The sequence below is a fragment of the Schistocerca gregaria genome, chromosome 1 (assembly GCF_023897955.1).
Source record: "Schistocerca gregaria isolate iqSchGreg1 chromosome 1, iqSchGreg1.2, whole genome shotgun sequence".
NCBI lineage: Eukaryota > Metazoa > Arthropoda > Insecta > Orthoptera > Acrididae > Schistocerca > Schistocerca gregaria.
In genome coordinates, this window is record NC_064920.1 from 543,352,313 (window position 1) to 543,375,650 (window position 23,338).

Consider the following 23,338-nt stretch of genomic DNA (forward strand, 5'->3'; position numbering starts at 1 on the left):
TAAAGATTATGAGTGTTTTGCGCATTCTTTAAGGCTAAGTAACTAATAAACTGTTTTTATTCTACTGATTTTTTGTTTATTTCGAACTAGTTGTCGGCTTACTAGGGAGACAACTGACTAGTGTCTGGAAGAGACACTGGTTATTAGGTAATCAAACATTATAGGTGAAGATACAAAGACTTGTATAACTTGTTGTGCATCAAAGATATTTCTTAATGTTGAAATTACACTTTACACAAGGGATAATGTTAAGCTCGATAAAATTTAAACCACACAGTATTACAGATTAAATGGATTTTTTCTCAGATACTGTTTAACTGAGTAATTTTCATTTATGTTTTGCAACAAACATGTTTTTTTTTACACTGTAAACTAAACTCTAGGGAATAGACATTATTATACACACTAATTAGAACACAGAGTCCTACATTATTACAGGATATGTGGTTATGACGTCATAACTGAGCAGTAGCAACTTATATTGAGAAACAAATGTGTTTTACTTTGTAAATATCATTTTTATGCAATGGGCGATATTGAACATAGTACATGTTTGAAATATACAATATTAAAGTATTACAGGTTATATCGATTTAGTCTGTGGGGTAAGGAATAGAAAAGTAAGTTATGTTTTAGTTTTGTGTATCAGTATGTGTCACTGTGAGCGTTTGTATGTATGTGGTGGTTGATAGCATCAAGTGAAGCTTAAGACTGGGGATCTGCTCAACTGTACTTGATCATTTAGAACCAGCTGCGTATTTTGAGCTAGAGTCACAGTACCCTCGTAATACATATGTGCACTTACGAATTTTGTCATTAACACCCATCCCAATTCAAAAATAACCGTGAAGTGCATAGTTATAACACTAGAAGAAAGAATGATCTTCACTATTCTGGATTAAATCTCACTTTGGCACAGAAATGGGTAAATTATGCTGCGACAAAAATTTGTGGTCATTTGCCAAATAGTATTAAAAGTCTGACTGATAGTCAACCAACGTCTAAAAGCAAATTAAATAATTTCTGAATGACAACTCCTTCTACTCAATAGATCAATTCTTAGATATGAACTAGCACTGTAAAAAAATTAATTATTTTATGTAAAGGAAAATAATTTTAAAGTGACACGTTCCACATCATTGCGAAATTTTGTATTCATGATCTATGGGACAAGCATTAATGTATGTATGTATGTGTGTATGTACATGGGCTCAACAAATCGTTGGAAGCCCCTTTAGAAATATTGAACCATGTTGCCTCTATAGCCATCCATTATTTGCAAAAGTTTTGCCGATCCAGGATGTTGTGCACGATCTGAGCTCTCGATTATGTTCCATAAATGTTCTATGAGATACAAGTTGGGCAATCAATGTGGCCAATTCGCTCGAATTGTCCACCATGTTCTGGCCTGGAGCATTGTCAGCTATAAAAATTCCATCGTAGTTCGCGAATATGAAGTCCATGAATTGTCACAGATGGTCTTTAGGTAGCCGAACATAGCCGTTTCCAGTTAATGATCGGTTCACTTGCACCAGACGATGCAGTCCATTCAATGTGAAGCACAGCCCACACCATTTTGGAGACGCCACTAGATAGCACAGTGCCTTGTTGACAACCTGGGTCCATGGATTCGTGGGGTCTGCGCCACACTCTAATCCTACCACAAGCTCTTACCATTTGAAACAAGGACTCATCTAGCCAAGCCACGGTTTTCCAGGCGTCTAGGGTCCAACCGACATGGCCAAAAGCCCAAGAGAGGCGCTGCAGGCGATGTCGTTCGTCAGCAAAGGCACTCGCGTCTCAATCTGCTGCCATAGCCCATTAACGCGAAATTTCGCTGCACTCTCCTTACTGATACGTTCTTCGTACGTTCCAAATTGCTTTCTGCTGCTAATCACGCAGTTTTGCCTGTCTGTTAGCAGTGACAACTTTACGCAAACGCCGCTGCTCTCAATTATTTAAGAGAAGGCTGTCGGCGACTGCATTGTCCGTGGTGAGAGTTAATGCCTGAAACTTGATATTCTCGTACATTCTTGAGACTGTAGATCTCGGAATATTGAATTTCGTAACGATTTTCGAAATGGAATGTCTCATGCGTATAGCTCCAGCTTCCATTCCGCGTTCAGAGTCTGTTAATTCCTGTCGTACGTCCATAATCATATCGGAAACCTTTTCACATGAATCACATGAACACAAATGACAGCTCCGCCAATGCACTTCCCTTGTATACCTTGTGTATATGATACTACAGCCATCTGTCTATGTGCATATCCCTGTCCTATGACTTTTGTCGCCTGAGTGTTCACCATCTGTCAAAAAAAAAAAAAAAAAAAAAAAAGTTAAGCACTCAGAAGGGGAGGACGAAATGGAATGAAACTTTACGGGTTGAGAGAGTGTTTGTTGTTATTTGAGTGATAAAAATTACGAGTGAAATTTACAAAGAACTTGACAAAAGGTGCCTACTTATCTGTAAGAAGTTGGACTCCCTCTAGCCTAGATGCATCACTGATTCGGTTATCTGTAGTATCGTAGAGCTGTTGTAATCTCTCCTAATGTAAACTGACCCATAGTTGTTGAACATGGTACTTGATATCCTGGATTTGCCAGTGGGATGGAGTTTTGATCCAACCTGGTCCTGCCAAGTTCTATCAAGGACAGGTCTGTGGATCTTGCTCGCTGCAAGAGTACGTAACAATATCCCGGCAGTTCGTAGCGACGTGTGTGGACGAACGTCGGACTACTGAAAAGTGACAACACGATACTGTCGGATGAGGGGTAACATCTGTGAACTCAAGATGCCCGTTGGACTGTTGTGCTGTCAGAATTCACTCAGTCACTACCAGCCATAACCCAAAGTCATACCCAATGTGTCCCGACAACATGACGCCAGGAGTAAACACCGCCGTGTCTCTCCAAAACATTAGAAGAATGGGACCTCTCCCCATGTGGCCACCATATTTAGTAACGACGACCAAGATCCGGGATAGTGAAGAACCGCAATTCGTTGTTGAACACAATTCGACGTCATTATGCAGCAATTCATGCTCCCTGGTCACGACACCATTCCGAATACAGTTTTTTTTTTGTCGTGTTGTTAGCGGCAGCCTACACATGGGAGTCTGGCTGCTGATAGTCTGAAAGCAGAATCTCTGAGAGAGTCCATTAATTGTTCTCTGATCTCAGACGCAGATTTGAAGGGGTTACGATGTATTTACGATCCTCCCTTGTGGTAGTCAGACGTGGTCGACCGGAACCTTGATGACGAGCATACCTGCCCTCACACTGCCATGCAATCCAGCAGTGGGCCGTTGTCACAATGGAATGCCCCAAAATCTGGATATTTGTACGACTGGACCAACCGGGCAAATGAAGACTTACAATGAGGCCCCCTTGACATTCTGCCAGGTTGAAATGGTTCAAATGCCTCGAAGCACTAGGGGACTTAACACTGGAGGTCATCAGTCCCCTAGACTTAGAACTACTTAAACCTAACCAACCTAAGGACATCACACACATCCATGCCCGAGGCAGGATTCGAACCTGCGACCGTAGTAACAGCGCGGTTCCGGACGGAAGAGCCTAGAACCGCTCGGCCGCCGCGGCCGTCTTCTTTCAGGTGCTGATAATACTGTCACAGTTATAATTACTAAACTTCTGACGCTAATCACGCTCCTTTTGTGCCCTACCAAGACCAGTAACTGCACAGAACACGAAAAACATTAAAGAGCTCTAGTGACCGGTCTTCCTGTCACAGAGAATTCCAACTCTAATCATTTACAGACCCGCTGATGGTGAGTACGTCAACGGAGTTACATTGGTATTCAACCTTGTCTTAAGGATGCTTCACTTTTTTAATCAGGCAATGTACTTCGGAGAACTTGCCAGTTCAGCGACATGCGCGATTGAAGTGGAGCAGGTCGCACTCCTAAAAGTTGTTGCACACGTATCAGTTGGTTTTTGTTTGTCGAGGACCCTGTTTTCGACTCCGTGAAGGTTTCTATTTTGCTAGTGGCCGCTAGCTGCTGTCGTGTGGTGTCCACAGAGCAGGGCCGGCCCATCAGCTGCTGCTCGGAGACGGGCCAGCTGCTGGAGGAGCCGCCCGACACGTGCATCGCCATCCGGATCCCGCGGGACGACGCCTTCTACTCACAGTTCGGCCGCCGCTGCATGACCCTCGTGAGGACGCTGACCGCCGCCGACTGCACGCTGGCGCCCTCCGACCAGGTCGGTACGCAACACCGCTGGCGGCTGTCCTCAGCGCTGCGTATCCAGGTCGCCCAACTGGCGCCCAATACAAAAGCTTGCAGCAGGGGGTCTCCCTGTCAAAAATGTGATAATATTTTTTCTTTTTTTTTCTACTCTACATGTTGTGTGGAAAACCGTACTCAGGTCTCTCAGTTAGTATCATATCCTATACGGTCCGGCCCCTTAGCTGAATGGTCAGAGTGACGGACTGTCGTCATGAGGGGCCCGGGTTCGATTCCCGGCTGGGTTGGGGATTTTCTCCGCTCAGGGACTGGGTGATGTGTTGTCTTCATCCTCATTTCATCCCCGTCCGGCGCGCAGGTCGCCCAATGTGGCGTCGAATGTAATAAGACATGCACCAAGGCCAATGACGCCAAACGCTCATTTCCATTTCCATGCTCTGTACGACCTGAAATGTCTCGGCACGACAAAGCCGTTAGCTGGATAGTCACGTTATTGCCCCGTTCGAATTCACGTGCTGCTATCGCCCCCTTTCATGTTACTATGGCGTGCTGAGACTTAGAAGATGAATTTTTGTTGTTTGTTGATTTGGGGGGGGGGGAGGAGACCAAACAGCGAGGTCATCGGTCCCATCGGATTAGGGAAGGAAGTCGGCCGTGCCCTCTCAAAGGAACCATTCCGGCATTTGCTGAAGCGATTAAGGGAAATAACGAAAAATCTAAATCTGGACGGCCGAACACGGCTTTGAACCATCTTCCTCCCGAATGCGAGTGCAGTGTGCTAACCACTGCGCCACCTCGTTCGGTTTGTAAGATAAGAGCTGTAGAGTGGTCGTTACAAACAGAAATGATAGATAACCAAGCCACTTAGCGGTTCAGTTCGTCAAAAGAAACTTGACAAAGTGGTCTAAATTCAAAGTTACTGAATCGTAAGTTACATGGCGCTCACATCACATATATTTCAGTCCTCTCAGTATCTCGTTTCTTATCAGGACCTGTCATCTGAGTGCTATCATGAGGATGCAGTAGGTACTGGCTGTTAACTAAAACAGTGAACATTTTCACAATGAATGAAACTTTCTGGGCTATTCAAAACACGTGACGTCACGACACTGCGTGGCATCGAGCTAAGACGCAATTTTGCTGCAGTCTGCAACGGGCCAAGCTGTGAATTGGACACTCGAAGAAGTTGCGATACCCCTTGAAAAATGTCCTTCGCAGACGGAGACGAAACGTTGGTCTTCAATATGAAATCCATTTGACCACGGCATAATGTTGTTGTTGTCGTCCTCAGTCCTGAGATTGGTTTGATGCAGCTCTCCATGCTACTCTATCCTGTGCAAGTTTCTTTATCTCCCAGTACCTACTGCAACCTACATCCTTCTGAATCTGCTTAGTGTATTCATCTCTTGGTCTCCCACTACGATTTTTACCCTCCACGTTTCCCTCCAATACTAAATTGGTGATCTCTCGATGTCTCAGAACATGTCCTACCAACCCATCCCTTCATCTAGTCAAGTTGTGCCACAAGCTCCTCTTCTTCCCAATTCTATTCAATACTTCCTCATTAGTTATGTGACCTACCCATCTAATCTTCAGCATTCTTCTGTAGCACTACATTTCGAATGCTTCTATTCTCTTCATGTCTAAACTATTTAACGTCCACGTTTCACTTCCATACATGGCTACACTCCATACAAATACTTTCAGAAATGACTTCCTGACATTTAAATCTATACTCGATGTTAAAAAATTTTTCTTCTTCTGAAACGCCTTCCTTGCCATTGGCAGTCTACATTTTACATCCTCTCTACTTCGATCATCATCAGTTATTTTGCTGCCCAAATATCAAAACTCGACTCTTATGACTGCTATCTGCTTTCTGTACAAATTGTAAATAGCCTTTCGCTCCCTGTATTTTACCCCTGGCACCTTCAGAATTTGAAAGAGAATATTCCAAGCAACATTGTCAAAAGCTTTCTCTAAGTCTACAAATGCTAGAAACGTAGGTTTGCCTTTCCTTAATCTTTCTTGTAAGATAATTCGTTGGGTTAGTACTGCCTCACGTGTTCCAACATTTCTACGGAATCCAAACTGATCTCCCCCGAGGTCGGCTTCTACCAGTTTTTCCATTCGTCTAAAACGAATTCGAGTTAGTATTTTGCAGCTGTGACTTATTAAACTGATAGATGGGTAATTTTCACATCTTTCAACACCTGCTTTCTTTGGGATTGGAATTATTATATTCTTCTTGAAGTCTGAGGGTATTTCGCCTGTCTCATACATCTTGCTCACCAGACGGTAGAGTTTTGTCAAGACTGGCTGTCCCAAGGCTGTCAGTAGTTCTAATGGAATGTCGTCTACTCCGGGGGCCTTGTTTCGACTCAGGTCTTTCAGTGCTCTTTCAAACTCTTCAAGCAGTATCATATCTCCCATTTCATCTTCATCTACGTCTCTTCCATCTTCATAATATTGTCCTCGGGTACATTGCCCTTGTATAGACCCTCTATATGCTCTTTTCACCTTTCTGCTTTTCCTTCTTTGCTTGAAACTTGGTTTGTATCTGAGCACTTGATTTTCATGCAGGTCTCTTTAATTTTCCTGTGGGCAGTAGTTATCTTACCCCTAGCGAGATAAGACTCTACATCCTTACATTTGTCCTTTAGCCATCCCTGTTTAGCCATTTTGCACTTCCTGACGTTCTCATTTATGAGGCGTTTGTATTACTTTTTGTCTGTTTCATTTACTGCACTTTTATATTTTCTCCTTTCATAAATTAAATTCAATATTTCTTCTGTAACCCAAAGATATCTACTAGCCATCGCTTTTTACCTACTTGATCCTCTGCTGCCTTCACTATTTCATCTCTCAAAGCTACCCATTCTTCTTCTACTGTATTTCTTTCCTGCATTCTTGTCAGTCGTTCCCTAATGCTCTCTCTGAGACTCTCTACTACCTCTGGTTCTTTCTGTTTGTCCAGGTCCCATCTCCTTAAATTCCCGCCTTTCTGCAATTTCTTCAGTTTTAATCTACAGTTCATAACCAATAGTGTGGTCAGAGTCCACATCTGCCCCTGGAAATTTCTTACAATTTAAAACCTGGTTCCTAAATCTCAGTCTTACCATTATATAATCTATCTGAAACCTTCCAATGTCTCCAGGCCTCTTCCATGTATACAACCTTCTTTCACGATTCTTGAAACAAGAATTAAGTTATCTAAGAGTTCACAGAAAACGGGATCAGTGACGTTCTTGCCAAACTGACTCTACGTACATGCAAAATCCCTCCACAGGTCGTGGCCAGCCCATCGGTACTCAGCGACCGCGGTGTCATCTTCTGCCAGTTTGATGTTCTAGGAAGGAGCGTGGGGTCAGCACACCGCTCTCCCGGCAGTTGTCAGTTTTTGTGACCTGGTGCCGCCACTGCTCTACCACGCAGCTCCTCAACTGACATCACGAGGCTGAGCGCACCCAGTGCCTTTCTCACCAGCAAAAAATCCCCTGGCAGTATCGGCAATCGAACTCGGGTCCTCCGCATGTGAGTGAGCTGTGCTGACTAGTCAGCTGTGGAGGCGGACAGACTGACTGAGCGAGCAACATGAAAGAACTTGCGGTACTGGCCCAGTAGCAAATACGTCTCTTAGTGACTCTAAAACAACATAACTACGCGCCTTCGTAACTGAAAAGTTTTATCGAAGTTTTTGTTCTTTTTCTTCTTTAGTCTTCGACCTTGATGTTGTTTTGCATCAGTAACCCAATTAAATCTTCTACCTTCCTTCCACATGATTTCCTCGTACGTTACACAACCTACAGCAATCACACTCCGCTGCGTGTGTCATCCTCGGTCGTCCCTGGAGATTCCTAAATCTGCTAGTGTTGTAATAATGTATGAGTTTTTCTTCCCTTACTTGGGTGTGCATTTATAGAGATCTGGCTACTTGTATTCTTATCAGCACATCTTCACTGGTAGTTCTTACTCTCTTTCTGATCTCTTGGAACCAAATATCCAAGGCTTCTAGCCGTGTTCTCTCTTGTTTCCTGTTGTCTCAATTTCACAATCTCATGGGATCACACCCCATTTAAATGCTTTCATAGCTCGTTTCTGGATTTCCAGGCTGATGCTGTTGCTAGTAAATTCATTCTCAAATTAAATGAAATTTTAGTCTGCTGCACTCTGTTCACAATTCTTCTTCTGGCTTTTACCATTCCTTGTCATCCTGCCTCCAAAATAGGTAGATTCCTGCAGTACTTCTAACTGCTCTCTTCCAATTCTTATTCTTAGAGATTCACTTCCTTCTTCAGCACTTCATACCATCACACCAGCCTTTCTGTTGTTAATTCTCATGCCATACTGTTTACGGGAAATCACTCACATTATTCTGAGATCCTTCTCTAGCACTTCTTTCGTCTCCGCTACCAGAGGACTACGATTATCTTCTGCATAGGGCAGTAAATCCATCTTCCGTCTATTAATTTTGATACTCGTCTCAGTCGTTTCGCGCACTTAGTATATAGTTTCATAGATATAGTTATTGAATGTAAGAGAAGGGCAAACACGTCCGTGTCTGGAGCCTGTTCTAATGTTTTTATTCTTGTTCCTTACGAATATTCCTAGTTACAGACACTTCGTCTTTGTGGAACCCAGGTAACTTCCTCATGTTTTTTTGTATTTTGCACGTGCTTTCTTCAGCATTCTGATTAGCTTCTGCCAGATACCATTATTAAATTTCTTTTACAGGCCTGAAAAAATAAATTGGTTTATTTTTCTGCAATTCCTACTCGATAGGCTGACGATCAGTTTGGCTTTAGGAAAGGTGAAAGCACCAGAGAGGCAATTCTGGCGTTGCGGTTGATAATGGAAGGAAGACTAAAGAAGAATTACACGTTCATAGGATTTGTCGACCTGGATACAGCGTTAGACAATGTAAAATGGTGCAAGATGTTCGAAATTCTGACAAAAATAGGGATAAGGTATAGGGAGAGACAGATAATATAATATATGTGCAAGTGCCAAGAGGGAATAATAACAATGGACGACCAAGAACGAAGCGCTCGGATTAAAAAAGGTGTAAGGTAGGGATGTTGTCTTCCACCCTTACTGTTCAATCTGTATATCAAACAACCAATGATGGAAATAAAAGGAAGGTTCAAGGGTAGGATTAAAATTCAAGATGAAAGGCTGTCTATGATACGATTCACAGCTGACATTGCAATCCTGAGTAAAAGTGAAGAAGAATTAAAGGATATGCTGAAGGGAATGAACAGTTTAATGAGTACAGAATGTGGACTGAGAGTAAATAGAAGAAAGATGAAAGTAATGAGAAATAGCAGAAATGAGAACAGCGAGAAACTTAATACCACGACTGTCGGTCACGAAGTAAAGGAATTCTACTACCTAGGCAGTCAAATAACCAATGGCGGATGGAGCAAGGAGGACATTAAAAGCAGACTATCACAGGGAAAAAGGGAATTCCTACCCAAGAGAAGTTTACTAGTAGCCGTCCGGAATGGCCGAGCGGTTCTATTCGCTTCAGCCTGGAACCGCGCCACCGCTACGGTCGCAGGTTCGAATCCTGCCTCGGGCATGGATGTGTGTGATGTCCTTAGGTCAGTTAGGTTTAAATAGTTCCAAGTTCTAGGGGACTGATGACCTCAGATGTTAAGTCCCATAGTGCTCAGAGCCATTTTAGCCGTTTACAAGTTTCAAACATAGGCCTTAATTTGAGGAAGAAATTTCTGAGAATGTATTTGGAACACGGCTTTGTATGGTAGTGAAATATGGACTGTGGGAAAACGGGAACATAACGGAATCGAGGCATTTGAGATGTAGTGCTGCAGACGAATGTTGAAAAGTAGGTGGGCTGATAAGATAAGGAATGAGGAGGTTCTGCAGAGGATCGGAGAGAATATGTGGAAAACACTGACAAGAAGAAGGAACAGGATGATAGGACATCGGTTAAGACATGAGGGAATGACTTCTGTGGTACTAGAGGGAGCTGTAGAGAGCAAAAGCTGTAGAGAAAGACGGAGATGGGAATACGTTCAGTAAACAACTGAGAACGTAAGTTGTAAGTGCTACTCTGGGATGAAGGTGTTGTCACAAGAGAGGAATTCGCGGAAGATCGCATCAAACCAGTCAGAAAATTTATGGCTCAAAAAAAAAAAAAAAAAAAACAGTCAAACAATGGTTCAAATGGCTCTGAGCACCACGGGACTTAACGTCAGAGGTCATCAGTCCCCTAGAACTTAGTACTACTTAAACCTAACTAACCTAACGACATCACACATATCCATGCCCGAGGCAGGATTCGAACCTGCGACCGTAGCGGTCGCGCGGTTCCAGACTAAAGCACTTAGAACCGCTCGGCCACAGCGGCCGGCCAATGCCACCTGTCTTGTTCCTAATCCCATTTTGAAGAAAACTATTTAAGGTAGTGAAGGTATTTCCCTTGTCATCTACCTATCTCAAGACTTCTGAGCTTCCAGTATGCATGCACATGCGGGAAGGAGCCGATATCGTTGAACTGGCACAGCATGAATAAATGCTGCTATTATTGCATATGTGACAGGTAAGCTGACTGCTGTGGTTGTTCGTTAAAACTGTTAGCAATTAACAATAGGATCCATTCACTTACTTACATACATGGCCGTTTTGTTGATAATGGCTGGAATGAAAGCAAGGCAAAAAATAAGAGAACACCAGTACAGCAGTTTCAACAAAATAACGTAATAAGAAGGCAGGCATGTGGAAAACAACAATGTTGAAGTGTTCAATAAATAATGAAATTTGTGCAGAGAGGGTGTCGCTGACAATATACAAAAAAATGGTTCAGATGGCTCTGCGCACTATGGGACTCAACTGCTGTGGTCATCAGACCCCTAGAACTTAGAACTACTTAAACCTAACTAACCTAAGGACATCACACACATCCATGCCCGAGGCAGGATTCGAACCTGCGACCGTAGCAGTGACAACATACAGTACTGACAACTGCACAAAGCAGCTACTGCAGCTTAGTGTTTCATGGGAATCGTTAGCGAAAATTTTTAAAGACAGTTTAAAATAGGGTCTGTCCATATCGCAAGTAAGGTAGTGAACATAGCCATCATTGGTTGTGGCCCAAGCCTACTACTGATATGAGGAACACAACTTAAGATTAATATCCAAGCCCGAAGTACTGATAGATGGTTGGGAAGAGCAAGGGAGGCATGGCAAGGATGAGAACTCTTATGAAGATGTGCGCTCCCGACACGGGTTATTTACCTGTCTTGGGTGCGAGTTATGACTAGTAAGCGGCAATATCTGACGATGCGGCAGGTAGGGCGGCAGTCGATCACTAATAACATCGCGTCACGGTTGGCGAAATTAAAATTAGGTAAAACACGGCTTAATGCATTGAGGATTGCTTCACTTCCTGGGCTACACAACACTTGCCAGACATGCGCTGAAGTCTGTACAGGAAAACAGACCAAGACGGACGCCCCAGGCTAACGGCTGTTGAACTAACGGTCCATCTTCTTTGCTCTGCGTGAGATATGATCTGAACGAAGAGCAGGAACAGAGTGAGGGTGAGTGTGCTTGCCGTTTTATTTGTTCGATTTCTGAAAAACGGATGAGTGCTTATGGCTGCTTGTTATCAACCCTCTAGCGACGATGGACGCGCCCCTATAAGCACCATCTGGAACTGGGAGGAACTGGTGGATAGGCAATCAGTAGGCACCTGTTGTACCTAGTAGAGAGGAGCTCCTAAGTGGGGAAATTCCCCATCGCAACCCCCCTCACATTTAGTGGTAAGATGGCACAGTAGATAGACCCTCAAAAGCTCAACACGGATCAAGTAACCCAAAAAAATAGAAAAAAACGGGGAAACGGTGTACTGAACTACGCAAAAAAGCAAAATAGAAACAGTGAACGATCAGAGCTCCGGAAGAGTAACACTGAGCAACGCGAACAGCCGCGGCGTCATGGGTAAGTGGTCTCGGGACTGAGCAGCAAAGAGGAGGAGCTGTTTTCAGAACTCTCTAGTGCTACTTATTTTTTTTTTGTTTCACAACATTATGAACTGTCCGTCCGGTCACTGAAATGTTTCCTCTCTTTCTATAGTCTTGGCAGGTGCAAACTATACATTGGTTATAGAATATGAGTCTGTGGTAATAATACGTTACCGTCACACATGAAAGTGACAGAAAGTGCGAGCAGGCGAGATACCACACACACTTCCCAAAGAAATGAAAATAACACATAAACGGGTGTGAACTGATTGTTGTGGTCTTCAGACCTGAGACTGGTTTGATGCACCTCTCCATGCTACTCTATCCTGTGCAAGCTTCTTCATCTCCCAGTACCTACTGCAATCTTCATCCTTCTGAATCTGTTTACTGTATTCATCTCTTGGTCTCACTCTACGATTTTTACCCTCCACGCTGCCTTCCAATACTAAATTGATGATCCCTTGATGCCGCAGAATATGCCGTACCAACCAATCTCTTCTTCTAGTCAAGTTGTGCCACAAATTTCTCTTCTCTCCAATTCTATTCAATACCTCCTCATTAGTTATGTGATCTACCCATCTAATCTTCAGCATTCTTCTGTAGCTCCACATTTCGAAAGCTTCTATTCTCTTCCTGTTTAAACTATATATCGTCCACGTTTCACTTTCATACATGGCTACACTCCATACAAATACTTTCAGAAACGACTTCCTGACGCTTAAATCTATACTCCATGTTAACAAATTTCTCTTCTTCAGAAACGCTTTCCTTGCCATTGACAGTCTAGATTTTATATCCACTACTTCGACCATGATCAGTTATTTTGCTCCCCAAATAGCAAAACTCCTTTACTACTTTAAGTGTCTCATTTCCTAATCTAATTCCCTCAGCATCACCCGATGTAATTCGACTACATTCCATTACCCTTGTTTTGCTTTTGTTGATGTTCATCTTATACCCTGCTTTCAACATTGTCAAAAGCTTTCTCTAAGTCTGCAAATGCTAGAAACGTAGGTTTGCCTTTCCTTAATCTTTCTTCTAAGATAATTCGTAGGGTCAGTATTGCCTCACGTGTTCCAATATTTGTACGGAATCCAAACTGAACTTCCCCGAGGTCGGCTTCTACCAGTTTTTCCACTCGTCTGTAACGAATTCGCGTTAGTATTTTGCAGCTGTGACTTATTAATCTGATAGTTCGGTAATTTTCACATCTGTCAACACCTGCATTCTTTGGGATCGGAATTATTATATTCTTCTTGAAGTCTGAGGGAATTTCGCCAGTCTCTTGCTCACTAGATGGTAGAGTTTTGTCAGGACTGGCTCTCTCAAGGCTGTCAGTAGTTCTAATGGAATGTTGTCTACTCCCGGGACCTTGTCTCGACTTAGGTCTTTTAGCGCTCTGTGAAACTCTTCACGCAGTATCATATCTCCCATTTCATCTTCATCTACCTCCTCTTCCATTTCCATAATACTGTCCTCAAGAACATGGCCCCTGTATAGACCCTCTATATACTCCTTCCACCTTTCTGCTCTCCCTTCTTTGCTTAGAACTGGGATTCCATCTGAGCTCTTGATATTCATACAAGTGGTTCTCTTTTCTCCAAAGGTCTCTTTAATTTTCCTGTAGGCAGTATCTATCTTACTCCTCATGAGATAAGCCTCTACATCCTTACATTTATCCTCTAGCCATGCCTGCTTCGCCATTTTGCACTTCCTGTCGATCTCATTTTTGAGACGTTTGTATTCCTTTTTGCGTGCTTCATTTGCTGCATTTTTATATTTTCTCCTTTCATCAATTAAATTCAATATTTCTTCTGTTACCTGAGGATTTCTACTAGCCCTCGTCTTTTTACCTACTTGAGCCTCTGCTGCCTTCACTATTTCATTCCTCAAAGCTACCCAATCTTCTTCTACTGTATTTCTTTCCCCATTCCTGTCAATTGTTCCCTTATGCTCTCCCTGAAACTCTGTACAACCTCTGGTTCTTTCAGTTTATCCAGGTCCCCACCTTTTTGCAGTTTCTTCAGTTTTAATCTACAGTTGATAACCAATAGATTGTGGTCAGAGTCCACATCTGCCCCTGGAAATAGTTTTACAATTTAAAATCTGGTTCCTAAATCTCTGTCTTACCATTATATAATATGTCTGAAACCTGTCAGTATCTCCAGTGAACTATCTTGCAACAAAGGATTCAAGTCTACATATACATCCACATCTGCTTGGTTACTCTGCAATTCACACTTAAGTGCCTGGCAGAGCGTTCATCGAACCATTTTCATACTACTTCTCTACTGTTCCAAGCTCGAGTGGAGCGTGGGAAAAAGGAACACGTAAATCTTTTTGTTCAAGCTCTGATTTCTCTTATTTTGTTATGATGAACATTTCTCCCTACGTAGGTGGGCGTCAACAAGAGAAAGTTGGTGACAGATTTCGCCGCAAAGAAAACCGCCTTTGTTTCAGTGACTGCCACCCCAACACTCCTATCATATCAAGGACAATCTCACCCCTATTGCGCGATAACACGAAACGAGCTGCCCTTCTTTGCACTTTTTCGATGTCCTCCATCAATCTTACCTGGTAAGGATCCCACACCGCACAGCAATATTCCAGCAGAGGACGGACAAGTGTAATGTAGGCTGTCTCTTTAGTGGGTTTGTCGCATCTTCTAAGTATTCTGCGAACAAAGCGCAGTCTTTGTTTCGCCCACTCCACAATATTATCTACGTGGTCTTTCGAATTTAAGTTGCTCGTAATTGTAATTCCTAGAACTTCCAAAAAGAGAAACATTTAATTGTGAAACTGTTGCATACACTTGTTGCAGCTTGATTGACACACTATTTTGTTTTCATCATATTCTTGGTAGTGGTCACATTCACATTCTAATGAATAACTCAATCGGGCAAGACGCAAAATCTCACTGACTTACGAGGCGTCCATTTTAGGTGTGCCGGTAGGAGTCTCCTATCATATGACACACGTACTGTCACTAATTCCATGTGTGACCCACCAGACGTGTTTTCTGGTTGTCTCGTCGTCTTGTCATCAAACGTTTGCGATTCCCATTCGAAAGCCACTTGCTTACGGCTGCTAATAGAGAAGCTGTGCGGAATCAACTAACGATATGGATCTCTTCCTTGCATATTAGTGTTGCAAATGGACGTTACACCTCAACACAGACACAAATTTGAATTCAGCGAACAGGGAGAAAAAGTGACACAACAGAGGTTTGAACACAGCTCATCCGCTTGGGAGTCCAATACCGTGATCGTTTTTTTTTTTTTTTTCTTTACTAGGAGCACAGGTGGGGAATTAACCACGACACCGTTGCACTTGCCGTTTGCGCAATATTGCACTTTTTGTCCTCGGACCGTTCACTCTTTCTACTTTTTTCACAGTTAAGTGCACCTTCTTCCTCTTTTCATATCTTGATCTCTGTTCAGATTTTGACAGGCTATCCACTACGCACTCTACCACTAAATCTGAGGGTGGTGCGATAGTGAATTTTCCTTGCAAGTAGCCGAGATCAAAGTGTGCAACGGCTACTTCTCATCAGTCGCCATCTTGTGGATTTTAATTAAATAATTAATGACTACTTTATCAAACTGAAATCTTGTATACAGGGTGTAAATTTTAAGTTGACAAATCAGAATAACTCGAAAAACAAGCTTCACACGAAAAAATATGTAGAATACAAAGTTGATTATTTTCGAGGGGTACATCTGGTGCTAAAATTAGCCCGTGGGGATGGGGCGGGAGGCAACTTTAAAATATCAAATGGGAACCCCCATTTTTCATTGCAGAATCAGATTATACATAAAAATTATGTACATTTTGTCTTAAAAATCTGTTTTGATTCTTGGTAGTTGGCGCTGTTATTCAATAAAATCCATGTTCTCATTTTTTTGTGAAAAATGGTTACGGATAAATGAAAAATACTTATCTAGTTCGTGAATTTTGATTCGCTAAAACTAAAACTCTCCCTCTCTCCCCATACGGTAGCGTTTGAGTGAGAGGACTTGGACTTTTACAAATGTTGAGCCAAATACTAATTTTTTCTGCAGATTCAGATAAGTTTTGTTTGTTTCTTGGTCATGAGGCCACACAACTTCATGTTTGGGTCAATATTTGTAAAATGGGGAGAGAGGGAGAGTTTTAGTTTTAGAGAATCAAAATTTACGAAGTAAATAAGTATTTTTTATTTATACGTAACCATTCTCCACGCAAAAATGAGAACATGGGTTTTCTTGAATTACAGCGCCAACTACCAAGAATCAAAACAAATGTTTGAGACAACATGTGCGTTGTTTTTTACGTATAATCTGATTCTGCAATAAGAAATGAGGTGCCCATTTGAAATTTTAAAGTTGCTTCTCGCCCCACCCCCAGGGGTTTGGGTTGGCGTGCCAATTTCAGCACGAGCAGATGTCGCCCTCGAAAATAATCAGCTTTGGATTCTACACATTTTTTCGTGTGAAGCTTATTTTTCGAGTTATTCTGGTTTGTCAACTTAAAATGTACAAACTGTATAGTGACTCCTGAACCTGGGGACGTTATTGATCCCTCTCCTTGCTCAGTCATACGTAATTAAACATATAAGAGAAGATCCAAAGAAGAGCGGCGCGTTTCGTCACAGGGTTATTTGGTAAGCGTGATAGCGTTACGGAGATGTTTAGCAAATCCAAGTGGCAGACTCTGCAAGGGAGGCGATCTGCATCGCGGTGTAGCTTGCTGTCCAGGTTTCGAGAGGGTGCGTTTCTGGATGAGGTATCGAATATATTGCTTCCCCCTACTTATACCTCCCGAGGAGATCACGAATGTAAAATTAGAGAGATTCGAGCGCGCACGGAGGCTTTCCGGCAGTCGTTCTTCCCGCGAACCATACGCGAGTGGAACAGGAAAGGGAGGTAATGACAGTGGCACGTTAAGTGCCCTCCGCCACAAGCCGTTGGATGGCTTGCGAATTATAAATGTAGATGTAGATGTAGATAAAATTTGACTGTAAAATTTTAATGAATGTAAACCAATCAGCATATTAAGATAAAAATTATGTTACTATGAGGGTCAGTCAAAAAGTAATGCCTCCTATTTTTTTCTCTACGTTTAATTGCCAGGAAATTTAAATGAAATTACATAGGTTGAAAACCACAACATTGAGGATCATTTTGTCATTTTTCAATGTAATCTCAGCCCATCTCTACAGTTTTGGTCCATCTTTGAACAAGGGCATGTATCCCAGCACGGTAAAAATCACAGCTCTGCTTCCTAAGCCATTGACGCACGGATGTTTTGACGGCCTCCTCATCTTCAAAATGAATCCCACGATGAGCTTCTTTTAGTGGCCCGAACAGATGGAAGTCTGATGGTGCCAGGTCAGGGCTGTATGGGGGATGAGGCAAAACTTCCCATCCAATTTTGACAATCTCGTCAGTGGTGTGACGACTGGTGTGTGGTCTTGCATTGTCATGCAAAAGAAGAACATCTGCCATTGATTTTGTTGGGTGAACTCGCTGAAGACGTGCTTTAAGTTTTTTGAGGGTTGTGACGTATTGAACAGAATTTATTGTGCATCCCTGCTCCAAACAATCAACCAGAATCACACCCTCTGTATCCCAGAAAACTGTTGCCATAACTTTCCCTGCCGATCGCACAGTTTTGAATTTTTTCTTCCTCGGCGAGCTTGTGTGACGCCACTCCATTGACTGCCTCTTTGATTCGGGTTCAAAAAAATGCACCCATGTTTCGTCCCCGGTCACAATTTTTTTCAGAAACTCATCTCCCTCCAAACGGAAGCGCTGCAAGTGTTGGGAGGCTATTGTTTTCCTTGCCTCTTTATTCTGATCGGTTAACATTCTTGGAACCCACCGTGCACAAACTTTTGAGTACCCCAGTTGTTTAATAATCGTGATCACACTGCCTTTACTAAGAGAAATAATGCGACACACTTCATCTGCAGTCACCCGACGGTCACCACGAATGATGTCATCAACTTGCTGAATGTTGTGTGGAGTCACTGCACTCACCGGCCTGCCGCTCCGCTTTTCGTCAGTCAACGGTGTTTGCCCTTCAGCTTCCTTACAACGACGAACCCATCGTCTAACAGTGCTGACATCCACTGTCACAACACCATACACCTTCTTCAGTCTTTCATGAATGCGTATGGGCGTTTCACCTTCTGCATTCAAGAATTCAATCACACAACGCTGTCTCAAACGAACATCGATGTCGGCCATCTTACAAACTTCTGCTGTGCTGCCACCTGTTGACACAGAAAGTTACTACTGCAGTGGTTTGCAGAAGGTTTGAGGAATGGCGCCAAATTCAAAATTTTCACTTAACTTAATTTTTTTAAGTAGGAAAAAAATGGGAGGCATTACTTTTTGACCGACCCTCGTACCTTGCTTTAATTGTTACTAATGAAATGTTATTAATAGTGTAAGGGATATTGAGGAGCGACACGAGGTGTGAGTAAGGTGCGGCGTGTGTGGCCGGCAGATGAACCGGATGAGCTCGTTCCTGGACCTGTCCATGATGTACGGCGCCGACGAAGCGGCGTCGCAGCGGCAGCGGCTGCGGCAGCGTCGCGGCGGCCTCCTGACGTCACAGCGAGACGGCCGCGGCCGTGAGTTCCCGCCGCCGAGCGCGCGCCCCGAACAGGAGTGCTTCCTGCAGGCGCAGAACGACACCTGCTACACCTCCTGTACGTACCGCCGACTGGCCGACAGCGCTTCTCTCAAACATAGTTTACTGGCATTCAACACCCTTGAAGCGATATTCGTGTAACACAGCGGCGCGTTTCGAGGATCGACTGTCTGACAGTCAGGCTGTCACTGTCCAAACCAACGCAGCAAAGCTACTAAAATGTACAACAACCGTCATAATGTAAAATTTATTGATCCTCTAAAATTGTTCTCTTCAGTCCTCGTTGCGAGGCTCATCCCAACTCGCACTTGAAGTACTTCACGAGTACTCTGATTCATTACAGACTGAAATAAGTCCAGTTCAGCAGTTGAAATAGATTGTAACCCCTGAAAGGCCACCAACACCAAAACAGAGCAAGACTTTCCAATACACTGAGGCGACAAAAAGCGATATACACGTCTATACAGTAGTTGCCGGTAGTATTGTGTGCTCAAGGTGTAAAAGGACAGTGCTTCGGCAGAGCTGTCATTTGTTCTCGGGCAGTTGACGTGAAAAGATTTCTGACGTTATTATGGCCTCACGACGTGAATTAACAGACTTTGAACGCGTAGTGGTAGTTGGAGCTAGGCGCATGGGACATATCATTTCTGAAATCGTTGGGGAATTCAATATTCTCAGATCCACAATGTCAAGAGTGTGCCGAGAATACTAAATTTCAGGTATCACCAATCACCACGAACAGTGCAGTGGCAATTGTCAGCGATTGGTTTGAAGAACAACCTGGACAATTTGATCGAATGGGACGTGACTGAGACGTCAGTTCGCGCACAAAATCCTGCACCAGCAACATTGCATGTACGCACATAAATTTGGGTTTTCAAGACATTATTTACAAATTTCAAAAACGGACGAAGTTTTGTACGTGTACCTTTTCACCACATGTTGTGGTTTCTCTGGATTTTTATGTTTTTTGGTGCAGTTGTGTTCTTTCACAGTTTTTCCTTTGCAACCACATAGAATTTAACGTATAACAGTGCTTACTACGAAATTTTATGACAGGAAATGTTATGGTTAGGCCTAGCATTAAATAATTCTATGTGTGTTTTTGCAGTATATTTTACTTACTTTTTCTGGTTTCCCCATTATCTTTACTGTGTACCTTTTACAGAAGATAATCGTAAAAACAGAAAAAATAAGTGAAACACATAGCAAACACACACACATGCACACAGTCTTCCACACAGAATTATTAATGTTAGGCGTAATCATAAAGCTCCCAGACGTAAAATTTCGAAGTAAATTATTGTTCTACATTAAGTGCTATACTGTTGCAGACGACAAACTATGAAAGAAAACAATTGCAATAAAAAACATTAAAATGGTGGAAAACCACAACATGTGATAAAAAGGTATATAAACAAAACTTTGTCTGTTTTTCAAATTTGTAAATACTGTTTTAAAAAATTTATGTGCGTTCAAGTAGTAATGAGCATTTCTTCGGTTTTATAGAAAGATGGTGAAACACCACTGACGATGCTGGAACTTCAGCGAAACATGTCTGTGAAATAAAAGAACAGATAAAAACTATGGTTTGCTCAAAGCGGATCGTCTCCAAAAAAAATCGATTTGAGAGGAAATGCGGACAGAGGAGCTCCATCCTCAAGAATGTTACCTACAGCTTCTACAGAAACCACACTGCAGTTATGAGAGCCGAATGACATAAAAGGATTGTAATTACTAATGAAAATCACCTTACTTGTATAATTATACGTTTATTGTCCCATGACCACTTTGGTTCTTAGAAGATCTGTATTGATGTTCTAAGAACGAAACCGTTTCTAGCGTAATAAATGTGTAATTATACAGCTGAAGTGGTTTTCATTAATCATTAAAATCTGTCAGCTGTGGTGCTCAATATGATCAGGATTATTAATGAAAAGGAAGCAGTGGCTGAGAAGGGAGTGAAACTGGATTGTAACCTACAGGCGATGTTATTCAGTCTGCACGTTGAACAAGTAGGAAGCGAATGGCAAATTTGGAAAAGGAATTTAAGTTCAGAGAAAACAAATAAAAATATTGAGATTTGTCAATGACATAGTAATTTTGTCAGAAATTTCAAATTACTTGGAAGATTAGCTGAACGAAATGGATAGTGTCTTGAAAAGAAATGGAAATGAACAAAATGGGACCAAGGGTAATGGAATGCAATTGAGCGAGATCAGGTGATGAAGATAGAATTAGATTACGGAATAAAACACTAAGAGTAGTAAACGAATTTTATTATTTGGGCAGCAAAGTAACTGGCCATGGGCGAAGTAGGGAGGATATAAAACGAAGACTCTCAGTAGTAAAGAGAACGATTCTAACAACAGGAAATTTATTAATATCAAATATAAATTTACGAGTCTGAAAATACACTGAAACGCCAAAGAAACTGGTATAAACACGCGTATTCAAATACAGAGATATGTAAACACGCAGAATACGGAGCTGCGGTCGGCAAATCCTATAATAGATAACAAGTGTCTGGTGCGGTTGTTATATCGGCTGCTGCTGCTACAATGGCAGGTAATAATGATATAAGTGAGTTTGAATGTGGTGTTATAGTCGGCGCATGAGTGATGTGACACATCATCTCCGAAGTAGCGATGAAGTGGCGATTTTCCCGTACGACCATTTCACGAGAGTACCGTGAATATCAACAATTCGGCAAAACATCAAATCTCCGACATTGCTGCGGCCGGAAAGATGCAACAAGTCCATTAAATAGACAGCTTACACTACACTCGTTCGTCCTCTGTTAGAATATTGCTGCGCGGTGTGGGATCCTTACCAGGTGGGATTGACGGAGGACATCGAAAGGGTGCAAAAAAGGGCAACTCGTTTTGTATTATCACGTAATAGAGGAGAGAGTATGGCAGATATGATACGCGAATTGGGATGGAAGTCATTACAGCAAAGACGTTTTTCGTCGCGGCGAGATCTTTTTACGAAATTTCAGTCACCAACTTTCTCTTCCGAATGCGAAAACATTTTGTTGAACCCAACCTACATAGGTAAGAATGATCATCAAAATAAAATACGAGAAATCAGAGCTCTAACAGAAAGGTTTAGGTGTTCGTTTTTCCCGCGCGTTGTTAGGGAGTGGAATGGGAGAGAGATAGTATGATTGTGGTTCGATGAACCCTCTGCCAAGCACTTAAATGTGAATTGCAGAGTAGTCATGTAGATGTAGATTAGCTCTGGATTGTTTATGGCTAAGAGGTCAAGTGTGTTTTCGCAACCATTTACAATTCGCGTGGGTTCGTGGACTAACTGCTCGAATTAATTTTCGGAGAAAGCATTTAGGACAATCTCGGAAGATGTTTTATGCCTACCGCCGGTTTTGAACAAGTATTTTTGCCAACCTATCGAGGGAAGGTTGAAGTTCCCACCAACTATAACCGTATGAGTGGGGTATTTATTTGTTACGAAACTCAAATTTTCTCAGAACTGTTCAGCGACTATATCATCAGAGTCTGGGGGTCGGTAGAAGGAACCAATTATTAACTTAGTTCGGCTGTTATGTATAACCTCCACTCATACCGATTCGCACTGAGTATCTACTTCGACTTCACTACAAGATAAACCACTACTGACAGACACAAACATTCCACCACCAATTCTGCCTAATCTATCTTTCCTGAACACCGTCTGAGACTTCGAAAAATTTCTGCAGAACTTATTTCAGGCTTTAGCCAGCTTTCTGTACCTATAACGATTTCAGCTTCTGTGCTTTCTATTAGCGCTCGAGGGTGCCCTACACTATATTCGGCAAATGTACCAGTTTCTTTGGCTTTTGGGTATAGTGTGTGAGGATATTTGTGTAGGGTGTAGCGTTATACAGAAGTGAATCGGGAACGATAAACAGTTTAGACAAGAAGAGAATTGAAGCTTCTGAAATGTGGTGCCATAGAAGAATGCTGGATAAAATATTGAGAGGGGTAACTAACGAAGAGACACTAAGTAGAATTTGGGAGAAGAGAAATACACTACGCAAGTTGAGTACAAGAAACGTTCGATTGATAGTCATTATGAGGCATCAAAAGATCGTCAGTGCTGTAGAGGAGGGAAGTGTGGACGTAAAAACTGTGGACGGAAACTAAGGCTTGAATACAGTAAGCACATTCGAATGGATGCAGGCTACAGTAGTTATACAGAGATGGAGAAAATTGCATGGGATAGAGTAGTGTAAAGAACTGAATCAGAGTGAGTACCAGGTCACCAGCATTGTGACGTCTAGTGCAGGGTTGGCTCAAGTGACTGACCGCTTAGGGGAGTTTTGTAGGAATTTTACGAATTAGGATTAGTAGTGATAGTGGGTGGAGCAGGAACAGTCTTGATAGGGACGGGAAATATGATGTAGGTGGTGACCTGCTAAAGATAGCTACTCAAAATGGTGGCGCAAATGTGCTTTTCATGCAACTGTTTCAGCATCATGTCGGCGTCATCTTGATGCGGCTG

General features: G+C 42.5%; 1 protein-coding gene across 1 annotated transcript in view; it reads left to right on the top strand.

Moving 5' to 3' along the window:
- Positions 1-23,338, top strand: part of LOC126355825 (peroxidase-like) — a 245,725-nt gene that overhangs the window by 149,109 nt on the left and 73,278 nt on the right. The window contains exons 6-7 of the mRNA XM_050006275.1: positions 4,043-4,224; positions 18,689-18,893. Of these exons, the coding sequence (XP_049862232.1) occupies positions 4,043-4,224; positions 18,689-18,893 (387 nt within the window). The remainder of the gene's footprint in view (positions 1-4,042; positions 4,225-18,688; positions 18,894-23,338) is intronic.